The 21,051-nt window shown below is 47.5% G+C and overlaps 1 protein-coding gene across 2 annotated transcripts in view; it reads left to right on the top strand.

Annotated features, from left to right (window-relative positions):
- COPS2 (COP9 signalosome subunit 2) overlaps nt 1–21,051 on the top strand; it is a 113,522-nt gene that overhangs the window by 9,344 nt on the left and 83,127 nt on the right. For both annotated transcript variants that reach the window (XM_075342753.1, XM_075342752.1), the window contains exons 2-3: nt 17,925–18,038; nt 20,309–20,386. In XM_075342753.1, the coding sequence (XP_075198868.1) occupies nt 17,925–18,038; nt 20,309–20,386 (192 nt within the window). The remainder of the gene's footprint in view (nt 1–17,924; nt 18,039–20,308; nt 20,387–21,051) is intronic.

Genomic DNA, 21,051 nt, shown 5'->3' with positions numbered 1-21,051 from the left:
TGCGATATCGGTCCCGATATCGCTAGCGTGGGTACCCGCCCCCATCTGTTGTGCGACATGGGCAAATCGCTGCCCGTGCCGCACAACATCGCGCAGATGCGTCACACATACTTACCTGCCCGGCGACATCGCTGTGACCGGCGAACCGCCTCCTTGCTAAGGGGGCGGTCCGTGTGGCGTCACAGTGACGTCACTGAGCGGCCGCCCAATAGAAGCGGAGGGGCGGAGATGAGTGGCCGGAACATCCCGCCCACCTCCTTCCTTCCTCATAGCGGCCGGGAGGCAGGTAAGGAGAGGTTCCTCGTTCCTGCGGCGTCACACATAGCGATGTGTGCTGCCGCAGGAGCGACGAACTACATTGTTACTGCTGCTGTAACGATAATCGAGAATGGACCCCCATGTCACCGATGAGCGATTTTGCACGTTTTTGCAACGATGCAAAATCGCTCATCGGTGTCACACGCAGCAACATCGCTAATGCGGCCGGATGTGCGTCACCAATTCCGTGACCCTAACGACTCCGCATTAGCGATGTCGCAGCGTGTAAAGCCCCCTTAACAGTGAGAAATTTGTTGCTACAGCAACAGTTTTGTTAAGTACCTGTGGATTCAAAATGTTTACTATACTCCTGAATAAAATCCTTGAGGGGTCCAGTTTCCAAAATGAGGTCACTTGTGGGGGGTTTCTGATGTATAGGTGCCCAAGGGGCCCTGCTAATGTGACATGGTGCGCGCAATTTACTTCAACTTTTCCAAAATTCAAATGGTGCTCCTTCCATTCCAAGCCCTCCCATTTATCCAAACAAAGGTTTTTGGCCACATGTGGGGTATCCCTGCGCTCACAAGAAATTAGATAACAACCTGTGGAGTACACGTTTTGTTGTTGCCTCTTGAAAAAGTGAAAAATGTGTCGCTAAATCAACATTTTTGTGAAAAAAATGAAAATTTCAATATGGCAACCTAAGCTTATCAAATTCTGTGAAGTATTCGTGGATTCAAAATGCTCAATATACACCTAGATTAAAGCCTTGAGGGGTCTTATTTCCAGAATGGGGTCACTTGTGGGGGACCTCCACTGCTTAGGCACCTCAGGGGTTCTCCTAATGCAACATGGCGTCCGCTATTGATTCCAGCCAATTTTGCAGTCAAATTACACTCCTTCTCTTCTGAGCCCTGTAGTGTGCCCAAACAGTTGATTTCCACCACATACAAGATATCAACAAACTCAGGAGAAATTGCGCAATAAATTTCATGGTGATTTTTTTCCTGTTACCCTTGTGAAAAAAAAAGCTACCTGGTTGAAGTAACAATTTTGTGGTAAAATTTTATTTTTTTATTTTCATGGCTCAACGTTATAAACTTCTGTAAAGCACCTGGGGGTTCAGGGTACTCACCAAACATCAAGATAAATTCCTTGAGGGGCCTAGTTTCCAATATGGGGTCACTTGTGGTGTTTTTTTGCTGTTTACGTACCTTAGGGGTCCTCCAAATGCGACATGGTGCCCGCAATCTTTTTCAGCCAAATTTCCTTTCCAAAATTCAAATATTGCTCCTTCCGTTCCAAGCCCTCCCATTTCTCCAAACAAAGGTTTCAGACCACAAGTGAGGTATCACCGCGCTCATAAAAAAGTGGGTAACAAACATTGGGGTCAAATTTTTGGAATTACCTCTTGAAAAAGTGAAAAAATTGATGCTAAAGCAACATTTTTGAGAAAAAAATGAAAATTTTCAATGTGACGACGTAACGTTATCAAAATCTGTGAAGTACCTGTGGATCCAAAATGCTCACTATACCCCTAGATAGAAGCCTTGAGGGGTCTAGTTTCCAAAATGGTGTCACTTGTAAGGGGTTTCTGCTGTTTAGGTACCTTAGCGGACATGTAAATGCAACATGGTGCCCGCAATCTATTTCAGCCAAATTTGCTTTCCAAAATTCAAATATTGCTCCTTCTGTTCCGAGCCCTCCCATTTGTCCAAACAAAGGTTTCTGACCACATGTGGGGTATTGGCGCGTTCATAAGAAAGTGGGTAACAAGTTTTGGGGTTCATTTTGTTGTGTTATTTCTTCTAAAAGTGAATAAATTTGGGGTAGAGCAACATTTTAGGTAAAATTTTATTTTTTGCTTTTTTTCATTCCACTTTGCTTTAGTTCCTGTGAAGCACCTGAAGGGTTAATAAACTTCTTGGATGTGGTTTTGAGTACTTTGAGGGGTGCTGTTTTGAGAATGGTGTCACTTTTAGGTATTTTCTGTCACTTAGGCCTCTCAAAGTCACTTCAAATGTGATGTGGTCCCTAAAAAAATGGTTTTGTGAATTTTGTTGAAAAAATGGGAAATTGCAGATGAACTTTGACCCCTTCTAACTTCCTAACCCCAAAACATTTTGTTTCAGAAATTGCGCTAATGTAAAGTAGACATGTGGGAAATGTTATTTATTAACTGTTTTGTGTGACATAACTCTCTGGGTTAAGGGCATAAAAATTAAAAGTTTGAAAATTGCAAAATTTTCAAAATTTTCATCAAATTTCCGATTTTTTCACAAATAAAAGCAAAAAATATCGTTCTAAATTTATAACTATCATGAAGTACAATATGTCACGAAAAAACAATGTCAGAATCATTGGGATCCGTTGAAGCGTTCCAGAGTTATGACCTCATAAAGTGACACTGGTCAGAATTGCAAAAAATGGCCTGGGCATTAAGTACAAAACTGGCTTCGTCCTAAAGGGGTTAAGAAAAAGGCACTTTCTAGTGCGCACATAGCGCACCGTGTACATGTCTAAATCCCCAAAGATGAGTAAATGGTCGGCCCTCGGATATGAGTACCTTGTACATAAATAGTCATCCACGGCACACAGTATGAGAGTAAGGCTAGTTTCACACTTGTGTTGGACGGGATCCGTAGCATTGCGTTGTGTGACGCATGCAACGGATGCGTTGCATATAGTGGCACAACGCATGCTACAGATCGTACAAAATAACGCAATCCGTTGTAGTTTTTTTTCCTTGACTTTACACATCTGGGCATGCGCAGTTGTGTAAAGACAGCTGCGTTAACGGAATCCATCAAATGACGCATTCTAACGGAATCCGCCACCATAGGCTTCCATTATAAAAACAACGGACGCCTAACGGATTCCTGCAGGTTGCGTTTTTTTGACACTCCGCCAAGCGCAGAAAAACGTTACATGCTGCGTTCCATCCGCCCGACGCAGCGTCAAAATAACGACGCTGCGTCGTCCAGCGGATGCAACGCAGACACTTGCGTTACAGTGCGTCGTCCATACAAGTCTATGGAGAATAGCGCAGTGCGTTAACAGACTGCGCTATTCTCCATAGTGACGGAATGCGCTGAACGCAAGTGTGAGAGCAGGAGCCTCCTGGAGCTGTATGAGGATCACTCTCTGTCTCCTCCCACTCTAGTTCATAATGAACTAATCTCTGTCAGGATGGTGAACTAGATGAACTAGTTCACTCTGAAGATTAGTTCATTTTGAACTACTCACTCACGAACTACCCATCACTACAGTCTAGTTAGAGACTAGCTCTAGACTTCCAGCGTGTATGCTGGGACAGAGTGAGAGCAGAGCCGAGAGTTCTGCATGAAGTGTGTCTAGGGCAGTCTAGAGAGAGACTGGCTCTAGATGTCCAGTGTGTGGACTGGAAACAAGCGAGAGCAGAGCCAGGAGCTTTGGGTGTATCAGCCTGCATGGAGGCTGATCACAAGGCTCTGATATTGAGTCTGAGGTGAGTGCAGCCAGGCCAGGGCTGTAGGGCCGAATCTCTCCAGGAGGAGAGACAGACAGGGGTCTGCAGAGGGCCCTGGGTGCTGGAAGGAACCTTGGCTAGAGTTGTACGCTGGCAGGAGCCAGAGAGTGGGGAAGTTGCTAAACTTCCATTATGGACTTATTGTTTATGTTTGAGGGCAGTTTATGCTGAGTGTTTTTAAATAAACTGCCAGAATTTCTATGAAGAGACTGTGTACGTGTGTTGCTGAGGCTACCTCACACCGCTGCAAGCGAGTGAAACCCCCCACGTTGCAGGGCGCAACGTTACAGCTCCCAATCCGCTCACTGTGACACATGGCACAAATGGATGATGGTTGTTAGAGTTGAGCGAGTACCTGACTATTCGTACTCGCTGTTCTCATAACAAGTACTGTCTAATACTCGCATATCCGTTCCGAATAGTGTGTGCAATGCAAGTCAGTGTGGAATACTCGCAATGTAACGAATGACTCGAATTCCTCACTATTCGCACGAAAAGTACGTCATTCAGGTTACTCATTATATTGCTAGTTTTCCCCATTGATTTGCATTGCACACACTATTCGGCATGAATACGCGAGTACTACAGTATTCGTTAGGAGTATAGCGAGTACTCGCTCAACTCTAATGGTTGTTTCTCTAACTATTTTCCTAATCAATACTTACCAATGTATAATACCTTTTGTACATTGTGCTAAAAGCATTTCCGCATTGTACATAGCATCGTGTCCCATGTTGTCGAGGCATCTCCTGTTCAGTATCCATTCTGCCTGATGCTTTTGTTCTCTCCCATTATTTCGGAAATTAGATGTCAGAATGCGCTGTATTTCCAGGAAATCCGGGCTAATGTACAAGGTAGATACATTGCATTATTGATGGAAAACATGATCACCGTTCATGTGCAATAATAATTTTATTTATATAGCATCAACCTATCCGGTAGCACTTAATCCAAGAGCAGATCCAAGTAGACGGCTATAAGCATAACCCGTGGATATGCTGCACTCTCCTGAGGAGGAAATGTCCAGTGGAAAAATTAGGCCTAAGACACACGGCATGAAAATCAGAGCGAGTGGAATGCGATGTTTTAACGCATTCCACTCGGACCAATATTAGCCTTTGTCCTAGCACCCACGAGCGATTATTTTCTCAGCCCTAATTGGACCGAGAAAACAATCGCAGCATGCTACGATTGTAATGTGAGTCTTATTTCTCTCACACCTATTCAAGTCTATGGGGCGAGAGAAAAATCGCACTGCACTCGCACTAGACCGGTGTACCACAAGAGCGGCAATAGCCGCCAACGGAGGAGAAAGGGAGATAAATCCCTCCCCTCCTCAGCGCTGGCCCGCCCCTCCTCAGCGCTGGCCTGCCACTTCTCAGTGCCAACCCACTCCCCGCAGCTGAGGTCCGATCGCATGATCGGACCTCAGTCGCAGTGACACTCGCATGACACTCAGCTCCTGCTGTACTGCCAGCGTGAGCCGAGTGTCATGCGAGGATCGCAGTAGTCCCCGTGTGGCCCCGGCCTTACAGTTAACACAGTGTGCATTTCACAATCGGAATTTGAAGTTTTCTGGTAATTAGGTTTCGGTGCACAGGGACTGGACTTTACACTGGGTCTTCTCCTCCCTGTCTGTGATTCCCCGGCCCTAAGTCTGTATCTTGTCTGAGATTCCCCAACCCCTTCGCCTGCCTCCTTTCTGTGGTTCCCCGACCCCTTCGCCTGCCTCCGTTCTGTGGTTCCCCGACCCCTTCGCCTGCCTCCGTTCTGTGGTTCCCCGACCCCTTCGCCTGCCTCCGTTCTGTGGTTCCCCGACCCCTTCGCCTGCCTCCGTTCTGTGGTTCCCCGACCCCTTCGCCTGCCTCCGTTCTGTGGTTCCCCGACCCCTTCGCCTGCCTCCGTTCTGTGGTTCCCCGACCCCTTCGCCTGCCTCCGTTCTGTGGTTCCCCGACCCCTTCGCCTGCCTCCGTTCTGTGGTTCCCCGACCCCTTCGCCTGCCTCCGTTCTGTGGTTCCCCGACCCCTTCGCCTGCCTCCGTTCTGTGGTTCCCCGACCCCTTCGCCTGCCTCCGTTCTGTGGTTCCCCGACCCCTTCGCCTGCCTCCGTTCTGTGGTTCCCCGACCCCTTCGCCTGCCTCCGTTCTGTGGTTCCCCGACCCCTTCGCCTGCCTCCGTTCTGTGGTTCCCCGACCCCTTCGCCTGCCTCCGTTCTGTGGTTCCCCGACCCCTTCGCCTGACTCCGTTCTGTGATTTCCCCGACCCCCTTTATAGTTTCATAGTTTTTAAGGTTGAAGGGGGACTCTAAAGGCCACTTTACACACAGAGTTAAATCTTTGGCAGATCTGTGGTTGCAGTGAAATCATGGACATATTGTTCCATTTGTACACAGCCACAAACCTGGCACTGATTGTCCACAATTTCACTGCAACCACAGATCTGCCACAGATTTATCTCAGTGTGTAACAGGGCCTTAAGTCCATCTAGTTCAACCCGTAGCCTAAGGCTAGTTTCACACTTGCGTTCAGCGCATTCCGTCACTATGGAGAATAGCGCAGTCCGTTAACGCACTGCGCTATTCTCCATAGACTTGTATGGACGACGCACTGTAACGCAAGTGTCTGCGTTGCATCCGCTGGACGACGCAGCGTCGTTATTTTGACGCTGCGTCGGGCGGATAGAACGCAGCATGTAACGTTTTTCTGCGCTTGGTGGAGTGTCAAAAAAACGCAACCTGCAGGAATCCGTTAGGCGTCCGCTGTTTTTATAATGGACGCCTATGGTGGCGGATTCCGTTAGAATGCGTCATTTGACGGATTCCGTTAACGCAGCTGTCTTTACACAACTGCGCATGCTCAGATGTGTAAAGAGAAGGAAAAAAAAACTACAACGGATTGTGTTATTTTGTACGATCTGTAGCATGCGTTGTGCCACTATATGCAACGCATCCGTTGCATGCGTCACACAACACAATGCTATGGATCCCGTCCAACACAAGTGTGAAACTAGCCTTACATGTTGATCCAGAGGAAGGCAAAAAAAAACCCAATGTGTCAAACAAGCTCCAATGGGGAAATAAATTCCTTCCTGACTCCACATCCGGCAATCAGACTAGTTCCCTGGATCAACACCCTGTCATAAAATCTAATATACATAACTGGTAATATTACATTTTTCAATAAAGGCATCCAGGCTCTGCTTAAATGTTAGTAGTGAATCACTCATTACAACATCATGCGGCAGAGAGTTCCACAGTCTCACTGCTCGTACAGTAAAGAATCCTCGTCTGTGATTATGATTAAACCTTCTTTCCTCAAGACGTAGCGGATGCCCCCGTGTTCCAGTCGCAGGCCTAGGTGTAAAAAGATCTTTGGAAAGGTCTCTGTACTGTCCCCTCATATATTTATACATTGTGATTAGATCCCCCCTAAGCCTTCGTTTTTCCAAACTAAATAATCCCAAGTTTAATAACCTGTCTTGGTATTGCAGCCCACCTTCATCGCCTCCGTTCTATGGTTCACCCAACCCCTCTGAAATCTCAGCAGTGACCTGTCATTCACAGACCAGAGGCAGGCAGAGAGGCTGGGAAAATACAGACTTTATTAAAATTGCACCAAAAAGCCCAGTAATGATACTTTGCTGGAATTGGAATCTCTGCCCCTATATCATACCTATATCATATGCGTTAGCAAAAATGTGGTGATAGCTTCCCTTGAATAAATGGCATGCAGACGCTTACAGGCAAGGTAGAGGCTGAAAGGAGCTTTCCCCCCCGCACGTATATTTATCTAAATGCACAAATGTAGTGTGCTCTTAGCCGGACCTATATCTGGCTTCTATTGAGTCTTCTGTAGTAATGATATCGGGGATAGAGCTGTGTTGCACTATTCTTGGCCTCAAATGACAGAGGCCCTGGAAAATGTAAACCAACAGTAATAGGTTGTACCCAATTATAAACTATGCTTTTGTCTATCTCCATCAGTCCTATACAGACGGAACATGCGTGCTCCATTCACACTGGGAATTCAGAAACCCCCGTTGTCCTGTTTGGAACTAAACCCCCACAATCAGGAACTTGTGACCTATTCTGAAATGTGATAATTTTTTGATTTGTGCACAGTCGGTGATCCTGCTCCAGAGGACGCACCATTGATATATGAAGATACTCGGCACTCCTAACTGATGAATAGTTCAGAACTGCTTTCTGCAAGGCAGTCCCATAGGTTTAGTATATACAGTGATGTTTCGGTCCAAAAACATGGACCCTCATCAGACATGGATTGCAGAAGAGGGTGTCAGGAAATGTAGGATAATCCTGAAGAATAACAGCAACTGATGCTGCAGGTAAAGCCGCTATTCTCTAGTGATTTCCTATTTTCTCTGCCTTCCTTCTCTGCAATGTGTCTGATGAAGGTCCATGTTCTCAGACCAGAACATCACTGTACATTCTATACCTATGAGATTGCCTCGCAATAAATAATTTATGTATTATTTATCATTTGCAGCACAGAGTACCTTCATATATTAGCATTACCTTACCTTAAAGGGATCCGGTCATGTGAAAAAACCCCCACTATTAACTTGCAGATAGGAGGTTAATCTGAAGGTTAATAGCATTCTGAGCCTGTATGGCCACCGCATTGAGATCCCCACTGCCTGGAGGAAATGATCTTTATTCCTCCCGGCAGCCTCGGGCTTGCAGTCATAGGGAAACGACCGACGCTCTGTGCACAGTGCTTGTCAGATGTAATTGCCCCAGCACTGACTGATAAGTCTCTATACTGATGCAGTGCTGAGTTGGATGTCCACGTCGGAGCACGGTTAAATCCCGTCGTTCACTACGCATAGAGCGGTGACTGAAAAGTGCGACAGTCACACGGCTTCAGGATGCTATAAACCTGCAGTTTAACCCCTTTATGTCCAGGTTGTTATTATTATTTATTATTATTATAGCGCCATTAATTCCATGATGCTTTACAAGTGAAAAGGGTATACATAAAAAGTAGTACAACAATCATTAACAGTACAAAACACTGGTACAAGAGGAGAGAGGACCCTGCCCGCAAGGGAATGGGTGAGGATACAATAGGTGAGGACAGAGCTGGTTGCGCAGTGGTGTACTGGACTGAGGGTTATTGTAGGTTGTAGGCTTGTCTGAAGAGGTGGTTCTTCAGGTTCCTCTTGAAGCTTTTCACGGTAGGAGAGAGTCTGATATGCTGGGGTAGAGCGTTCCAGAGTATGGGGGAGGCACGGGAGAAATCTTGTACGAGATTGTGGGAAGAGGAGATAAGAGAGGAGTAGAGAAGGAGATCTTGTGAGGATCTGAGGTTGCGTGTGGGTAGGTACCAGGAGACTAGGTTACAGATGTAAAAAGGAGACATGTTGTGGATGGCTTTGTAGGTCATGGTTAATGATTTGAACTGGAGTCTTTGGGCAATGGGAAGCCAGTGAAGAGATTGGCAGAGCGGCGAGGCTGGGGAATAGCAAGGGGAGAGGTGGATTGAGCGGGCTGCAGAGTTCAGGTTAGATTGGAGGGGTGCAAGAGTGCTGGAAGGGAGGCGAGAGAGCAGGAGGTTGCAGTAGTTGAGGCGGGAGATGATGAGGGCATGTACTAAGTTTTTTGCAGATTCTTGGTTAAGGAAAGCACGGATCCGGGAGATATTTTTGAGTTGTAGTCGGCATGAGTTGAAGAGGGCTTAGATGTGCGGCTTGAAGGATAGAGCAGAGTCGAGGGTTACTCCAAGGCAACGAGCTTGTGAGACTGGGGAGAGTGACCAGTCATCAACTTTGATGGAAAGGCTTGTTGGATGGGTTGAGTGAGGAGGAGGAGGAAAGACAATGAATTCTGTTTTCTTTGTCGCTCCTAATTGGGAGACCCAGACAATTGGGTGTATAGCTACTGCCTCTGGAGGCCACACAAAGCATTACACTTAAAAGTGTAAGGCCCCTCCCCTTCTGCCTATACACCCCCCGTGGGATCACGGGTTCCTCAGTTTTCAAGCTTTGTGCGAAGGAGGCTGACATCCACGCATAGCTCCACTGTTTAGTCAGCAGCAGCTGCTGACTATGTCGGATGGAAGAAAAGAGGGCCCATACTAGGGCCCCCAGCATGCTCCCTTCTCACCCCACTCTTTGTCGGCGGTGTTTGTTAAGGTTGAGGTACCCATTGCGGGTACGGAGGCTGGAGCCCACATGCTGCATCCTTCCCCATCCCCCTTAGGGCTCTGGGTGAAGTGGGATTTTACCGGTCTCCAGGCACTGAGACCGTGCTCCATCCACAGCCCCTGGGATCTGCTGGCCATGGAGCTGAGTATCGTCAGGGACATGGCCCTGCTACATTAAGGTACTCTGTGTCCCCGTGCAAATCGCGCACACACACACCAGCATTGCTGGGTGTGTTAGTGCGCCCGGGACAATAGCGCTGTGCGCGTGTGCCACACTATCTTCAGCTAGCTGAAGGAGTTAATGGTTTGGAAACGGTCGCGCCGGCCGCTGCTGTCAGTTTTAACTGCGGCGCGGCTGGGACTTCCGCGCTCGCCGTGCATATTTGACGGCCGCGCTTACTACTACAGTCCCCGGCTTTTTCCGGCCTAGTTCGTTTCGTTCCCGCCCCCAGGCCTGCCAGTCAGAGTGGGGGCGGGACGCTGTGCAGAACGTCAGCGCCGAGGGCTGGAGTTTACTTTACATACTCCAGCCCTCACACTGAACACAGTGAGACGCTGGTTTCCCGCTCTTCGTCTGAGGCACGCCCATGGTCCGCCCCCCTTCACTGAACGCCGGCAGCCATTCCTGACGTGCTGTTTGAGCTGGAGAAGGGGAGACAAGTTATGGGAGACCCAGGCACGGGATTCTAGCGACCACACACCTGCTTTCAGCGGGCGGTAAGCGACACCTCTGGTGCCTACCCCACTTGTGCTGCAGTATTCATTTGTATTTTTATGCTATACATTGCACTGTACTGGCGCTGGTAATTCTTCACTATATACCCTCTTGGATTGCTCTGAGACAACAGCATGTCGTCCGCAAAACCAAGGGTGCCTAGGCACAGGCTTTCTATGCTGCCTGTACCGCATGTGGGGCTACTCTACCGGCAGGTTCCACTGACCCCCATTGTGTGCAGTGCTCAGCCCCTGTGGCACTTGTTCGGCCGGGGCCTCTGCTAGAGGTGACCCAGGGAGAACCACCTGTGAATACTGTCCAGGTGACGGGGACAGAGTTTGCAGCTTTGCTGATAGATTATCCGTGACTATGACTAAAATCCTAGAAACTTTGCAGTCTAGACCAGTAACGCAGACCATGGGCACGGTTGAATCACTGTCCCCTGGTCCCCCTCATTTGGAACAGCTCCGGGCTCCGGAGGTGTCCCATGCATTCCAGGGTGACGGCTCTGACACGGACGACAGTCCCAGACAGCCTAAGAGAGCTCGCTATGAGCGGCCCCCTACATCATATCACTGGTCAGGCTCTCAGCAGGAGGATTCTCTGTGTGATGAGCCGGAAATAGCTGATCAGGATTCTGATTCCGAGATACTCCTGATGGTGACGCCATAGTGAACAATCTTATCGCGTCCATCAATAAAATGTTGGATATTTCTCCCCCAGCTCCTCAAGTGGAGGAGTCAGCTTCACAGGAGAAATTCCATTTCAGATTTCCCAAGCGGAAATTAAGTATTTTTCTGGACCATTCTGTCTTTAGAGAGTCAGTCCAGAAACACCACGCTTATCCAGATAAGCGTTTCTCCAATCGGCTTAAGGATACACGTTATCCCTTTCCTCCTGATGTGGTCAAGAGCTGGACCCAGTGTCCCAAGGTGGATCCCCCTATCTCCAGGCTTGCGGCTAGATCCATAGTTGCAGTGGAGGATGGGGCTGCACTTAAAGATGCCACTGACAGACAGATGGAGCTCTGGTTGAAATCCATCTATGAGGCTATCGGCGCGTCGTTTGCTCCTGCATTCGCAGCCGTATGGGCACTCCAAGCTATTTCAGCTGGTCTTGCACAGATTGACACGGTCACACGTACATCTGTTCCGCAGGTGGCATCCTTAACCTCTCAAATGTCTGCATTTGCGTCTTACGCGATTAATGCTGTCCTGGACTCTACGAGCCGTACGGCAGCAGGGCTGTGGAGTCGGAGTCGGAGTCGTGGAGTCGGAGTCGGAGTCGGAGCTCATTTTGGTGGAGTCGGAGTCGGAGTCGGTATAAAATGCACCGACTCCGACTCCTAAAATATATAATAAATTGGGGACAGGAGTGCAATGCAGAATGTGCTGAATATTTTACTAAATAATAACATTTAGTATAATGCTTATATTTAAGTGAAAAATTTATTGTAGTACAATGTGAACAAACTGAACATCAGACATTTAATTGTTTTTATGATACAATAATCAAGATATTTGGATAGAACATAAAATATTTATTGGAATACAACTTTAGAACACAAAAAACTAATAAATTGTAAATATGTAATATATATATATATATATATATATATATATATATATATATATATATATATATATATATATATATATATATATATACACACAGTGTATATACACACACAAGATATATATGTAATCTACTGTATATTACATAGTGTATTACATATTTACAATTTATTACAGTTTTTTGTGTTCTAAAGTTGTATTCCAATAAATATATTTTATGTTCTATCCAAATATCTTGATTATCGTATCATAAAAATTATTAAATGTCTGATGTTCACATACACATATTCATGTACTACAATAAATTTTTCACCTAACTAAGCAGTATATGTAGGAGCCGGAGTCGGAGCCGGAGTCGGAGCCGGAGTCTGAGTCGGTGCAAGAGAATTTGAGGAGTCGGAGTCGGAGTCGAAGGTTTGGCTTACCGACTCCACAGCCCTGTACGGCAGTGGCATCTGCTAACTCCGTGGTTTTACGCAGAGCCTTGTGGTTAAGGGAATGGAAAGCAGATTCTGCTTCCAAAAAATGTTTAACCAGTTTGCCATTTTCTGGTGACCGGCTGTTTGGTGAGCGCTTGGATGAAATCATAAAACAGTCCAAGGGTAAGGATTCATCCTTACCTCAGCCCAGACAAGACAAACCCTAACAGAGGATGGGACAGTCGGGGTTTCGGTCCTTTCGAGGTTCGGGCAGGTCCCAATTATCCTCGTCCAAAAGGACTCAAAAGGATCAGAGGAGTTCAGATTCTTGGCGGGCTCAGTCACGCCCAAAAAAGACAGCCGGAAGACCCGCTACCAAGGCGGCTTCCTCATGACTTCCGGTCTCCTCCCTCCGCATCCTCGGTCGGTGGCAGGCTCTCCCGCTTTGGCGACATTTGGCTGCCACAGGTCCAAGACCGTTGGGTGCGAGACATTCTGTCTCACGGGTACAGGATAGAGTTCAGTTCTCGTCCTCCACCTCGATTCTTCAGAACGTCTCCGCCTCCCGACCGAGCCGATGCTCTCCTGCAGGCGGTGTGCACTCTAAAGGCGGAAGGAGTGGTGATCCCTGTTCCTCTTCAAGAGCAAGGTCACGGTTTTTACTCCAATTTGTTTGTGGTACCAAAAAAGGACGGGTCTTTCCGTCCCGTTCGGGACCTAATGCTTCTCAACAACCACGTGGGAACCAGACGGTTCCGGATGGAATCCCTCCGATCCGTCATCGCCGCAATGTCTCAAGGAGATTTCCTAGCATCGATAGACAGCAAGGATGCTTATCTCCACGTACCGATTGCTCCAGAGCATCAGCGTTTTCTACGCTTCGTTATAGGAGACGAACACCTTCAGTTCGTAGCCCTGCCTTTTGGTCTGGCGACAGCCCCACGGGTCTTCACCAAAGTCATGGCAGCTGTAGTTGCAGTCCTACACTCTCAGGGACACTCCGTGATCCCTTACTTAGACGATCTGCTGGTCGAGGCGCCTTCTCAAGAGGCATGCCAACACAGCCTGAACGTGGCGCTGGAGACCCTCCAGGGTTTCGGGGGGATCATCAACTTTTCCAAGTCGAATCTAACCCCGACCCAGTCGATGACATATCTTGGCATGGGGTTTCATACTCTCTCAGCGGTAGTGAAGCTTCCGCTTGTCAAATAGCGTTCATTGCAGACAGGGGTGCAATCTCTCCTTTACGGTCAGTCACACCCCTTGAGACGCCTCATGCACTTCCTAGGGAAGATGGTGGCAGCAATAGGGGCACTCCCTTCGCGCAGTTTCATCTGCGTCCACTACAATGGGACATTCTCCGCCAATGGGACGGGAGGTCGAGGTCCCTCGACAGCAACGTCTCTCTCTCAGGCGGCCAAGGATTCTCTTCGATGGTGGCTGCTTCCCACCTCATTGTCGAAAGGGAAATCCTTCCTACCCCCCTCCTGGGCGGTAGTGACGACAGATGCGAATCTGTCAGGGTGGGGAGCAGTCTTTCTCCACCACAGGGCTCAAGGTATGTGGACTCAGCAAGAGTCCACTCTTCAGATCAACGTTCTGGAGATCAGAGCACTGTATCTTGCTCTACAAGCCTTCCAGCAGTGGCTGGAAGGCAAGCAGATCCGTATTCAGTCGAACAACTCCACAGCGGTGGCATACATCAACCACCAAGGAGGAATTCGCAGTCGGCAAGCCTTCCAGGAAGTCCGGCGGATTCTGACGTGGTGGAAGACACGGCTTCCACCATATCCGCAGTTCACATCCCAGGCGTGGATAACTGGGAAGCAGACTTCCTCAGTCGCCAGGGTATGGACGCAGGGGAATGGTCTCTTCACCCGGACGTGTTTCAAGAGATCTGTCGCCGCTGGGGGATGCCGGACGTCCACCTAATGGCGTCTCGGCACAACAACAAGCTCCCAGTTTTCATGGCATGGTCTCACGATCACCGAGCTCTGGCGGCAGACGCCTTAGTTCAAGATTGGTCGCAGTTCCGGCTTCCTTATGTGTTTCCACCTCTGGCTCTGTTGCCCAGAGTGCTGCGCAAGATCAGGTCCGACTGCCGCCGCGCCATCCTCGTCGCACCAGACTGGCCAAGGAGGTCGTGGTACCCGGATCTGTGGCACCTCGCGGTAGGCCAACCGTGGGCACTACCAGACCGACCAGACTTGCTGTCTCAAGGGCCATTTTTCCATCAGAATTCTGCGACCCTGAACCTGACTGTGTGGCCATTGAGTCCTGGATCCTAGCGGGTTCAGGATTGTCTCAAGAGGTCATTGCCACCATGAGACAGGCCAGAAAACCTACCTCCACCAAGATATACCACAGGACGTGGAAAATATTCTTGTCTTGGTGCTCTGCTCAGGGAGTCTCTCCCTGGCCATTTAGTTTGCCTACTTTTCTTTCCTTCCTGCAATCCGGGTTGGAAAAAGGTTTGTCGCTCAGCTCCCTCAAGGGGCAAGTCTCAGCGCTATCTGTATTTTTTCAGAAGCGCCTAGCACGACTTCCTCAGGGACGCACGTTCCTGCAAGGGGTCTGTCATATCGTCCCTCCTTACAAGCGGCCGTTAGAGCCCTGGGATCGGAACAGGGTTCTAATTGTTCTTCAGAAGCCGCCTTTCGAGCCTATGAGGGATGTTTCCCTTTCTCGCCTTTCACAGAAAGTGGCCTTTCTAGTAGCGGTCACGTCTCTCCGGAGAGTGTCCGAGCTAGCAGCGCTGTCATGCAAATCTCCCTTCCTGGTGATTCACCAGGACAAGGTGGTCTTGCGACCTATTCCGGAGTTTCTCCCTAAGGTGGTATCCCCGTTTCATCTTAATCAGGATATCTCCTTGCCTTCCTTGTGCCCTCATCCAGTTCATCAATGTGAAAAGGATTTGCATTGTTGGATCTCGTGAGAGCGCTCTGAATCTACATTTCCCGCACGGCGCCCCTGCACCGCTCGGATGCACTCTTTGTCCTTGTCGCTGGTCAGCGCAAAGGGTCGCAAGCTTCCAAATCCACCCTAGCTCGGTGGATCAAGGAACCAATTCTTGAAGCCTACCGTTCTGCTCGGCTTCCGGTTCCCTCAGGGCTGAAGGCCCATTCTACCAGAGCCGTGGGTGCGTCCTAGGCATTACGACACCAGGCTACGGCTCAGCAGGTGTGCCAGGCGACTACCTGGTCGAGTCTGCACACTTTTACCAAACACTATCAAGTGCATACCTACGCTTCGGCGGACGCCAGCCTAGGTAGACAAGTCCTTCAGGCGGCGACGGCCCACCTGTAGGGTAGGGCTGTTTTTACGGTCCTATCACGAGGGGTTATTATACCCACCCAGGGACTGCTTTTGGACGTCCCAATTGTCTGGGTCTCCCAATTAGGAGCGACAAAGAAGAAGGGAATTTTGTTTACTTACCGTAAATTCCTTTTCTTCTAGCTCCAATTGGGAGACCCAGCACCCGCCCTGTTTGCTTAGGGTTTTTTGTTGGTTCGGGTACACATGTTGTTCATGTTGACTGGTTTCGGTTCTCCGATGTTCCTTCGGATTGAATTTGTTCTTAAACCGGTTATTGGCTTTCCTCCTTCTTGCTTTGGCACTAAAACTGAGGAACCCGTGATCCCACGGGGGGTGTATAGGCAGAAGGGGAGGGGCCTTACACTTTTAAGTGTAATGCTTTGTGTGGCCTCCGGAGGCAGTAGCTATACACCCAATTGTCTGGGTCTCCCAATTGGAGCTAGAAGAAAAGGAATTTACGGTAAGTAAACAAAATTCCCTTCTTGTCCATGTTAAGCTTTAGGAATCGAGCAGAGAAGAAGGATGAAATAGCAGACAGACATTGTGGGATTTTGGTTAGTAAGGAGGTGATTTCAGGTCCAGAGAGGTAGATCTGCGTATCATCGGCATAGAGATGATACTGAAAGCTGTGGGACTCTATGAGCTGTCCCAGGCCAAAGGTGTAGATGGAAAACAGCAGGGGTCCAAGAACTGAACCTTGGGGGACACCAACGGATAAAGGGTGGGATGAGGAAGTGGTGTGAGAGTGGGAGACGCTGAAAGTTCGGTCGGTTAGGTATGAAGAGATCCAAGATAGGGCCAAGTCTGTGATGCCCAGAGATGAGAGAATCTGTAATAGGAGGGAGTGATCTACTGTGTCGAAGGCAGAGGACAGGTCTAGGAGGAGGAGGACAGAGTAGTGTCGCTTGGTTAATAGCATTCTTTGACCGGTTCCATTTAAGAAATGCCTTATATCTTCAACATACATCCACCTTTAGTATTGGCGTGTGTGAAGCCAGTGTGGTGTGCATTTCTGTTGGTAGCTAATCTATAAAATGTACTACGGTTGTTCTTTAGGCTAGGTTCGCACACTGCGTCTTTTTGACGCTGCGTTTTTGTGCGTTTTTGGCCGCTAAAAACGCACCTGCGTCGAAAAAACGCGTCAAAAAACGCATGCGTTTTTACCGCGATTTGGTGCGTTTTTGGCTGCGTTTTGCTGCGTTTTTCCAATGCATTGCATGGGGGGAAAACGCAGAAAAACGCAGGAAAGAATTGACATGTCCATTTTTTTTTTCAAGCTCAAAAACGCAGCTTAAAAAAACAGTTGTGTGCGGACAGCAAAATTGAAAACTCATAGACTTTGCTGGGGAAGCAAAGTCATGCAGTTTTGAGGCCAAAAACGCACCCCAAAAACGCGCAAAAACGCCGCGAAAAACGCACTGTGCGCACATAGCCTTACTTGGTAACATTACGCATTTTGGTTGAGGTTCAAGGGCATTTCTTTATTCTGTTCACATGGACATGCAGTGTGCAAAATGTTCTGTGCTGACATATAAAGTCCACTGTCCCCGTAAAAGGGAGAAGCAGGGGTAGGTTTCAGCATAAGATGCTTTATCAGGTGGCGTATGTTGGAGATGAATTCAGCAGCATGTCAGCCCAGTGATTGTCTGCAGCGGTCACATGCACTGTTGTCCTAATGCAATTGTTGCAGTATGTCGACAATGACTGGACTCATCAGCAGAGAGCCGGTGCTGGAGCTAAGGTGCTGATTTTATTATTTTTATTTACAGCAAGCTAATGAACTGAAATGTATAGTTGGAACACTCCTTTAAATGAAAGAAGCTTGTCTAAAGTGCCCAGCAAGCCTTGCCAATAATCAGGCCACATGGTGCATTTTGTGCTATTAGTGCTGCAACTTTGACACATCCTATGAAAATACATTTGCTCAAGAGCATTATTAATTTCCAGGTTTTTTCTGCTTTTGTCCACGTAGGAATACTCAGAAGACAGCAACTCTGAACCCAATGTGGACTTGGAAAATCAGTACTATAACTCCAAAGCTCTGAAGGAAGATGATCCGAAAGCAGCGCTCAGCAGCTTCCAGAAGGTGAGGGGAACACGAGCGCCGCTCTGTCCAGGGTTCCTAAACCAACACTGTTCCATAAAAGCCATCCAAAGGTTTTGTGGTGCGGTGATGGAAGTTTATTAAAAAGTGTTTTCCTTTTTTTCCCCCCCCCCATTATTTTAGAGCTAAGAACGAGGGACATACCATATTTTTCGTTTTATAAGACGCACCCCAATTATAGAGGGGAAAAAATGGGGTCCATCTTATAATCCGGTGGTGTGTTACTGGTGGGGGCGGCAGCAATTGTGGAGCGAGGTCACAGGAGGCAGGGGAGGTGCAGCGGGTGTCCCAGATGCTTGTTGTGGGTGCTGTGAGGCAGGGGGAACTTCCAGAAACTGTCAGCAGTGTGGGCTTCAAAGAAATGGAGCCAGGGGTCGGCGCATGTGCAGATTGAGCTATCAGCTCAATGACAAGCCGAGATCATATCAGATCAATGGACCAGAGGCAGTGCGTGCACAGATGAGATCTTGAGCCGAGAGGCCCCATCTGGGCACGTGACGACTCCAGGCACCATTATTTGAAGCCTGCACTGTTGACATTTCAGGAGGGTGTCCTCTCATCACAGTCCGCAGCATAGTGCACCGCCCGTAGCATCGCTCCTGTGACCCCTCTCCAGCACCCTTCCCCGGTAAGCTACGTTCGGCTTATAACACGCACCCCTCATTTTCCTCCCACATTTTTGGGTGGAAAAGTGCATCTTATAATCTGAAAAAAAAAGGTAAAGTCACCAGATGTACAGAATTCTGTAGAAAATCGGCATTAGCTGTATAGACAATGTTAGAACATCATGGGTCCTGCCTCTGGGTCGCTGATCAATTAGCTAAACAGGGAATTACCGTATTTCAAGCATTGTAGATAAATACTTGTGGTTAGAGGCTGCTGTAGGCCATATGTAAACATAGAACCAATCCTAATGACTACACAGTCTGTTATGTAGAGTCATCATTCATTGTAATGGTCACAAACTGAGAAAATCTAAGGAAACCATGGCAGGATTTCCATCTGTAGAAATTAGATGAACGGCGTTTTTTGTTCGCAATATAGATAATGTGTTATTATCCTGGTGAAGAAAAACCAAACCACTCCCAATACAATAGTAGGAGTTTAGTGCTCCTTCGTTAAAAGTAATTTTCAAAAGTTATTTGCTTTAAAAAGTGTATTCACTAGTTATTTAGATTAAAAGCGGCTATTGTCAAGTTGTCTGTTGAGCAGCTCAGGAATATGCAGGCTCCTTACCTTCTGGTTTCTGGCAAGGCGTGGAGTGACCGATCTGGTCAGTAACAGAGCTGTAGGATTAGGTTGCATTCACACAAGCGAATACATCAGACTCTGCCCAATGTTTATACTATCTGGCAGTGGTGGTTAGCGAATTTTGTCACATGCCAATACGGCATGAGAATAATTTGCAGCATGCTTTAGCTGCGTATATCGGAACACGCACACCTATTCAACTCTGGGTGCATGCAAAACATGTCATCCCTATAGTCCGATTTACACATACAGTGGAGAAGAGGGAGAAATTCAGTTATGCTCCAACACTGTACTGGCGTGCGCCGCATCCGTCAAAACAGCGAAAAGCCAGATGTGTGAAACCGGTTTAACTTGGTTATTTTCATTCTAAGGCCAAGGCCACACAGGGTTATGTGCGATCCTCGTATGACACTTGGCTCACGCTGGCAGCACAGCAGGAGTAGAGTGTCATGCGAGGGTCATTGCAACTGTGGTCCAATTGTGTGATCAAACCACAGCTGCAAGGAACGGGCCGGCACGGAAGAGGAAAGGGAGGAATTTATCTCCCTCTCTCCTCCGTAGCCAGCAAGTGCGATTCTCACACTGGTCTCGTGTTACTCCGATGTACTGCGAGTGCAGTGCGATATTTCTCTCGCCCCATACACTTGCATGGGTGTGAGTGAAACAGGATCGCATTACACTCGCAGCATGCTGTGATTGTTTTCTCGGTCTGATTAGGGCTGAGAAAATAATCGCTCATGGGAGCGCGGGCACATAGGGTAACATTGGTCCAAGTGGAATGCAATTTTTTTTTATCGCACTCCACTCGCACCGTTTTTCCTCGCCGTGTGTCTTAGGCCTAATCGAAGCAATATAATAACTTGAGATTACACCTTTTAGTTTAAATCTATTTTTCTGAGTTCATCTAATGTGAATTGAAAAATATATAGTTGAGAAAGTTTCCTCTGTAAAACTGAGCTTAGTGTTTTTTAAACTTTACATTCTTTCTTGTATTTTTTTAGGTTTTGGAACTGGAAGGTGAAAAGGGAGAATGGGGATTTAAAGCATTGAAACAGATGATCAAAATAAACTTCAAATTGGTAACTCTTTCTCAATACCATTGCACTCCTTGTCCTCTTTTATCAGTCTGATTCATTCATTCATTCATTCATTCAGCAGTACTTTGCATGATTGCAATGTTTTGATGTTCAGTATTTTTTTTCAGTTCTGATATTTTGGCTGAAACTTACAGTATTATACAGTTATTTACTTGCCAGTCATAGAAAATGTGATCAATTCGTTAAGTAGAAATAGCTATGATAAATCCAGGGATCCCTTTCTAAAGCACGTTCATTTTTGTTTGAGAACTGACACCTCATAAAGTAGAAGAAAGAAAAACATAGGCTTTTATTGATGGATTTTTAAACTCATTTTGTCAATTTTATGACATGGCATTCTTTATTAACCCCTTCCCAACATATGATGCAGAGCTATGTCATATGTCGGGTACCTGTCTTTGATGTAGGCTCGCAAGCCACCCTCATTACCAAGTCTGTAAGTAAAAACACAAACAAAAAATCCTTTCTTTTAAATAATAATAATAAAAAAAAAAAAAATAGCATACCCTCTTTCACCAATTCACCCCTAAAACACCCCTGCAGGTCCACCATAATCCATACAACAATCCGGCTCTGCTACATCCAGAAGCTGCAGTGATTGAAAACGCGAACAATCCCTGCAGCTCCTGAGACAGACCAAGGGCAGC

This window comes from Anomaloglossus baeobatrachus, chromosome 4 (assembly GCF_048569485.1).
Source record: "Anomaloglossus baeobatrachus isolate aAnoBae1 chromosome 4, aAnoBae1.hap1, whole genome shotgun sequence".
Taxonomy (NCBI): Eukaryota; Metazoa; Chordata; class Amphibia; order Anura; family Aromobatidae; genus Anomaloglossus; species Anomaloglossus baeobatrachus.
The sequence above is the reverse complement of the archived record's forward strand: the minus strand, read 5'-3'. Positions and strand labels throughout refer to the sequence as shown.